General features: G+C 44.3%; 1 protein-coding gene across 1 annotated transcript in view; it reads right to left on the bottom strand.

Annotated features, from left to right (window-relative positions):
- Positions 1-3,015, bottom strand: part of p3h2 (prolyl 3-hydroxylase 2) — a 49,844-nt gene extending 46,829 nt beyond the window's left edge. The window contains exon 1 of the mRNA XM_018757273.2: positions 2,404-3,015. Within this exon, the coding sequence (XP_018612789.1) occupies positions 2,404-2,841 (438 nt within the window). The 5' untranslated portion in view covers positions 2,842-3,015. The remainder of the gene's footprint in view (positions 1-2,403) is intronic.
- Between the last annotated feature and the right edge of the window lie 4,011 nt (positions 3,016-7,026).

Below are 7,026 nucleotides of genomic sequence, written 5' to 3'. Positions count from 1 at the left end.
TTTAAAAGAGGTCTGACATCATTTACCGGCACCCTTCAACCAGGTACCCCTTTTAATATGTTTATTTAGAAATAAAATGCTGCACAAGTAGGAAATGGGTTGTCAAATCTAAAAAAAACATTCATGGCTCTGCCAAGATTTGGCCCACTATATACCACACATACCTGCTGTAAAAATATGCATAATTCAGTCAGGACTGAAAACAAAGAGTGGGGGAAAACTTGTGTGATTAAAGCATTTCAAAGCGCTCTTTCTGAAAAGCTAATTTTATATTTGGCAGGACTGGGTATGTAGGTGTGTGTGTTAATGTTGGCTCCCATATTCCACCCGCTTTTTGTACCATATTTTTAACACACTTTGTAACAGAGGAAGAAATACCTCCTTCTCTCTAAAAACAAAAATACTGATACTGTGTTGGTTTAGCCTTGCATACACTGCTGATTGAAAGTATGCGATCCCTATATGGATGGTCATTATTTTTGTATAAAATATTAAAATAAACTTACAGAATCTAAAACTTAGAAAACGAATAAATTCTAATTTACACCTGATTCTACTTGCTTGGTTTAACTACACGCAAGGAATTGGTAATTACAGACGTATTATGTCAGACAAGAAAGACTTATTCGCATTAAATAGCCGTTTCGCAGTAAAACTAAGGGACACGAACGCTTCAGAAACTTTTAAGCTGCACTGCATATCTATTTGTTAGCCTTTTGCATAAATGTCAGTTTTCCTTGTTTAAAAAAAAAAAAAAAAAAAGTAAAGATGAAACTGAATCACTGGCAGAAGAAGAACTAACTACTAGGGCAGCCGGTATGGTGCTGGTTTGGGCTGTGATACCGCTGGAGATTCCTGGTTCGAACTCTACTCCTGTTGTTGTACCCTGGATCACAGTGCTTACCCTGATTACACATGTAAAAATACCTTGGTCATTAGTGTACTGTAGTGGTTAGAGTTCAGAAAATCTGGGGCAGTGTCCCCTCCAAACACAGATGAGGAAAGAAGTAAAGAGGACGGTGATGTCATTTTATCGGACTATTAGAGGTGACCTGGGAGAAGGGAACAGACAAAGGAAAGTCCAATAAAACACGTGTAAACATGTACATAACGACCCGATTCTTGACAACATGATGTCACCTGCAATAAATTTAAAAAGTTCACGGCAGTAAAAGTCAATGTACCGCAATGTCATTTTCAGTTTGTTAGAACCTGCGTACAGCTTTCTTATCAGCTCCGCATTCAGAAACCCTTTCACACATGCTGAAGAAGTGCTCATCCATTCTCCGCACCATTCAAATATTGTCAGTAATACAGCAACAGTGTATCCAGTGCTGGGAAACCCCTGTGTGTCCAACACCTGTGCAGGCGGAGAGGAGCCAGGCTGTTTACAGCAGGGCTCACCTGAGAAAGCATCACCAGAGAGATACCCCTGGCAGGGCAGCAGGTGGCGCGGTGGTTGGAGCCGTGGCCTTGTACTTCCTGGGTTTGAGGTTTCAGTCCCACCCCCACTGTAACAACCTCAAACACGGAACTTGACTTACCCTAAAATACTGCAGTAAAAGTTACCCAGGGCAATTCATTGGAAGTAGCTGACTGAACAAGCCCAACATATTACAAGTGGCTTTGGACAGGTGACTCGTCAGCATCCTCCCTACACCCATGCGTATGACTGATAGAAGACATGTCAGAACCTATTTATGTTTATTTGTCTGCCTGGTGTTTTTCTCCCAAACCACACATCACAATTTACACATTTATTCAGCATCACTCAAAGGAACTGCAAGAGGAGTGAGATTCGAACCTGAGGCCCGAGTCCAAAGACAGCAGATCTAACCACAACCTCCACCCCTGCTTTTGAATCTTTATGTCACATTGCTGTTCGCAGTATGGGCAGCTGGTAACGTAGTGGTTAGCGCTACCGTGTTTTTGTTTCTAAAGGTCGTAGGTTCGATCCCCGCCTCCGGCTGTAGTAACCTTGAGCAAGGTCCTTAACCCTCAATCGCTCCAGTAGAATCACCCAGCCGTATGAATGGGTAAATAATTTTAACACTGACATTGTAAGTTGCAATTTGCCAGCTCTTACTATACTAATCCGGGGTACCTTGTTCAAGGGTTCTACAACAGGAGCGGGATTCGAAGCTGGCTCTTAAATTGGAGCGCAAGGCGGCAGCGCGAAGCACCGCATCTGTTCGTTAGGGGGAAGGAAAGGTAACTTCAGATGATCGGGTTCACGATTTCCGAGCCCTTTCCACAGCCCCGGGTTCGGCCTTTACCAGGCGAGGGTCTTTTCGGCACCTCGGCCAGGAGTTCTCCCGCACAGCTCTCTAAGCACTACGCCGCCTGCTGGGCGTAGGACGCAAAGGCAGCAGCGCCTCGAGGTGACCTTGCTCCCGCACTCACCTTGCGGTAGGCCAGCTGCAGGAAGTTGTAGGGGATCCGCCGGTGGAAATCCTGCGTGACGTCCTCGCTCACCCTGTGCACGGACTGCGCGCCCACGCTCCTCTCCACGCACTCGCCGAGGCAGGACGCCCTGCGCAGCAGCGTGTAGAAGAAGCGCAGCTCCGACGCGGACTCCTCCTCCTCCTCCTCCACGGGATGCTGCTCCTCGCACCGGAGCGCGCAGCGCACCTTGGTCCGGCGCAGCTGCGAGTAGCTGCTCAGCGCCTCCTCCATGTAGCGCACCACGCCGCTGTAGTCGCTGCTGTAGAAGGCCTCCACGCCGCTCTGGTAGAGCAGGTCGTAGGGCTGGAGCGCGCGGGACGCCCGCCACAAGAGGCACGCGTGGAGAAGGAGCGCGATCGCGGCGGTCGCCGTGGAAACGGGAGCGTTCGCATCCATCACGTTCTCCTCTCCGCTCCGCTCCGCGACGCGACGCGGGGAGGAAGAAGAGCTGGTGTCGCACAGCCGGCGCGACCGCTGCGGGGCTTTAAAGAGGCAGCGAACTTCTGGCACGGGACCATTTCAAATTTACAGCGAGCGCGGATCGGATCCCCTCCCCTCCCCTTCCCTCCCCTCCCCCCCCCCCCCCCACGCGAACCTGCCCCCTTCCAGCGGGGACTTCATGGAGTCGCCGCAGCCCTGGCGGTCCTCGCGCGCCGGATCTCTCTGCAGCTGGATACTTTGAGCAGCAGTCTCTCTCTCGCTTTAATTAAACGCTCGTAATTATTAAAAGTCCAGTGACGATGGATGGAAAGAAAGACGACAGAAAGAGGACAAACGGCAGGGGGACAAAAAGCGCGGTTAGAAAGTCTGAAACATCATCATCATCGTGACATGTTCACGACTCGGCCAGGTCTTTGGAGCTGTGAAGGATTCAAGGAATTAAACTTAAAGCGACTGGAGGTCCGGACAGTCAGTGTTTGTTACGCTCACTGCGGTGCGGCACACGAGCGAGCCGGCGGCCGCAGGGGTTTCGTTTACTCCTTCGGTGAATATGGGTGAATATTTCCCAAGGAAAACGAGCCTACGAGGCGAATCACTGTCACGTCACGCACGCAGTATAGTAGTATTCAGTATTCTCTTTTTGTATCTTTTCCTATCCTGTGACATCACAGGAACAAGCATTAAATCTATAAATAAAAAAAAGCCTTTTCAGAGAAGATAATTAATGATCCGACCCAGGTCTCTCCGTAACTATTATGTATGTGTGTGTGATATATATCATGTGTGTGTGGGTGTATGTGTCTGTGTGCTCTTCCTACCCAGTTCTAAGAGAAATCCACAGGAATTTCAGAGCAATATTTCAACAAGAGCAGTTTTATCCTTTTTCTTTAGGAAAATAAAATCGGGTTAAATCTAGTATTCATTTTATACCAAACTTCACTAACCTTGTTTACAGCTGTATGCAGTATTTAAAGTTTAAAATAAGCTTTACGGAACCATGCTAGTTCCTTTTAGTGGGATTTGTCTCCCTCTCGTGGAGAGGAACAGACAGGACACGCAGTAAAATTAAGGAAACTAAAATTTGCCTGTTTCTAAACTATGAAACATCACCAAGACAACGAATAATAATAATAATAATAATAATAATAATAATAATAATAATAATAATAATAATAATAATAATGGACAGCAAGGTGGGCAGTGCTGCACACATCATTCAGATTTGGATTCTGTCTCCCTCTGGCGGACAGGAACAGTCATGACGCCCAGCAAAAATAGAAAACCAATATTTGCCTGCTAATGTTTTAAACTGTCACAGTTTATATTGTATCGTTTAGATTTAATTTGCGCTGCTTTTAAAGTCTCCTTTATGGATCTATTAACTACAGTCAATAAAAATCAAGTGTCAGAATCCAACTCAGTCTGCATGGAGTTTGCATGTTCCCCCTGTCTCTGTGGGTTTCCTCTGGGTACTCTGGTTTCCTCCAGACTCTACAGCCATGTAGTTCAGGTGAATTGGATTCTCTAAATTGCCCGTACTTTGTGATTGTGTGCTTATATATGTAGCTATCTTGCAATGGGCTGCTTTCCCGTCCAGGTTCTTAGGCTCACTAAAACGCTGAGTGGCCAGTTTTTCTAATTTTAAACATGAATGGATGTGCCAACACCACCCAGTGGTGGTGTTCTGCTCCTGAAAAATTAACTTTCCTGGAAATCCGAGTTTTAAACAGTGAAGGTAAGCACAGGTGTACTGTATGTTGTGCACATTAGGATTCTGTCTCCATAAGTTACATCTCACCCATTAATGAAAATATACATGCACTTGCCACTGAATTTAACACTCTTGCTATACAAGAATGTGATTGTAAATTCTAGGTATCGAACAGAGGGAGATCAATAAGAGGGTAATTTTCTTCCTGGAACATTTCTAAGTGGCAGAGTTTGGTAGATTACGTTGGTCAATGGTGCATACTCATAGGGTATTGTTGGTATAAAATGGAGTGTGATCATTTATAATCTAGAAACAGAATATCATGGAATTCATCAAGACATGAGAATAGAGATTTGTGGTCCAAGAAGCTACAGGATGGATACAAAACACATTCATAACATGTATGTATACACAGTACACATCTATGGACATGACTATATAAATCAGCCTGTAGATCCCGGTAGCAAATAAACATAATGGGATACAATTAAAATAGCCCTGGTAACCAAACTTCAGTTTAGTTTTAGTAAAGATCTGATGGTTATTGATCATAAACTTAGAGAAGTAGCGAGGAGATTATGCACAGATGCATCATGGAACAGGTGGCAGTCGCAGCACTGCCAGGCGGAGGCAGCTGGCAGTCTAAGCAAAGGCTGAGCCAGGGGAAAGGGACAGAAGGCACCTGGAAACCACGGTACAGCATTCAGAAATGATCCAGCACAGTGTCCCAAACAAGAAGAATCATAGTGGACACCAGGGACCCAGCGATACCAGCTGGAGACAGCACAAGCTATGCAATGAAATCCACCACGATATGGGGCAAGAGGAGCCTGAAATGGGCTCAGTAACAAGCCCAAGGTCAGGTGCAGCTGCAAGGGAAAATCAATTATGCCTTTTAGGTATAATTAATAATAACTTTAAATCACTAACAATTTCATATTACCGGACGGTCAAAACAGAGAGTGCGGTAGTGCAGCGGGTTTGGCCGGGTCCTGCTCTGGGATGGGTCTGGGGTTTGAGTCCCGCTCGGGGTGCCTTGTGGCGGACTGGCATCCTGTCCGGGGTGTGTTCTCTGTGCCCTGTGTTTCTGGGTTAGGCTCTGGCTTGCTGTGACCTTGCTTGGGACAAATGGTTGCACCCATTGTACGTGCATATGGATAAAATGCATTGTTAGCATTTTGAAGGCAAACCAGTTATAACATTACTGTCACTGGGTCCACAATTTATAAACACACGTGAGGCTGAAGTGTATTTGTAAGTCAGTTTGTTTCTAAATTCAAAGTCATATCTTAAGAGCTGAACCAGACTGCAGGTGGCATAGTGGTTAGTGCTGCTGCCTTTGGATCTAAATGTTTTAGGTTTGATCCCCCCTCCTGCTGCAGTACCCTTCAGCAATGTACTTACACTGAATAGCTCCACTATAATTACCCAGCTGTGTAAATGAGTAAGTAATTGTAACCTAAACACTGTAAGTCACTTTGGAGAAGAGCATCTGCTAAATGCATACATGTAAATCAATAGAACTCTCTTGGTTTATTATGGATCTGGTTCTGTAAAGATTTCACTTAAAGTTGAAATGAACTAAAAAGTTGCAGTAACTCTTTATTTTTATTTATTTCATTTTCATCAACTTGAAAGGCACATCCATCATAGGGCTTTCATTGCATTGTATTAACTTAAAGCAATGTTAAACTGCTCTATTTTAAAACTCATGGTAAAAAAATATTTAATCTCCACAACCACCTATGAATGGATGAATGAATGAGTCTGGTTCCACATACCTGCTTTATTTACATTTACATTTATTCATTTAGCTGATGCTTTTCTCTAAAGAGACTTACAATGTTAAGGTCACAATTATAAATATACTACTTGAGTGCATTTTATTGCCAGCTGTTTGCAGGTTGTGTTTGCTCAGCAAGAAATTTTTCGAAAGCGTATAAGTAAAAGTGAATTAAAAAATGAGCATACTGTATCTTTGAAAAGTCAGCTTGAACCCACTGTGAATATATTTTAATTTCAGTAATTTAATTAATTATATTCTATTCTGCTAAGACTGACTGTACAAATATTCAGTAAATTTAGGGCAGGAGGACTTGTCCATCCAAAACTGTCACATAGTCCTCCTGAAAGACATCAGCCAGATTTTTCTTTAAAGTTAGCTGCTAATCATGACAGCTCTTTCAAGAGTGAATAAAATCTATGTTTTTCTAAAGCACTAATTAAATTCCATTTTCTCTCCCTTTATCTTCCCTCCTTGAATACGCTGAACCATCTATTTTAACCAACCCTACAGGGTGTCTACTGGACTCTGTGCGTTCTTCTCCTGCTGAGTGGAGGTCTCCGTCATGAAGCTCTCAGCTGTTCTGAGAGCAGTGAGAGCGATCTTCACTCGATGGGGAGGGAGATGGAAGGTGTCCCAGATTTAC

The sequence above is a fragment of the Scleropages formosus genome, chromosome 8 (assembly GCF_900964775.1).
Source record: "Scleropages formosus chromosome 8, fSclFor1.1, whole genome shotgun sequence".
Classification (NCBI taxonomy): Eukaryota; Metazoa; Chordata; class Actinopteri; order Osteoglossiformes; family Osteoglossidae; genus Scleropages; species Scleropages formosus.
Note: the sequence above shows the minus strand (reverse complement) of the source record. Positions and strands in the feature narration are given on the sequence as shown.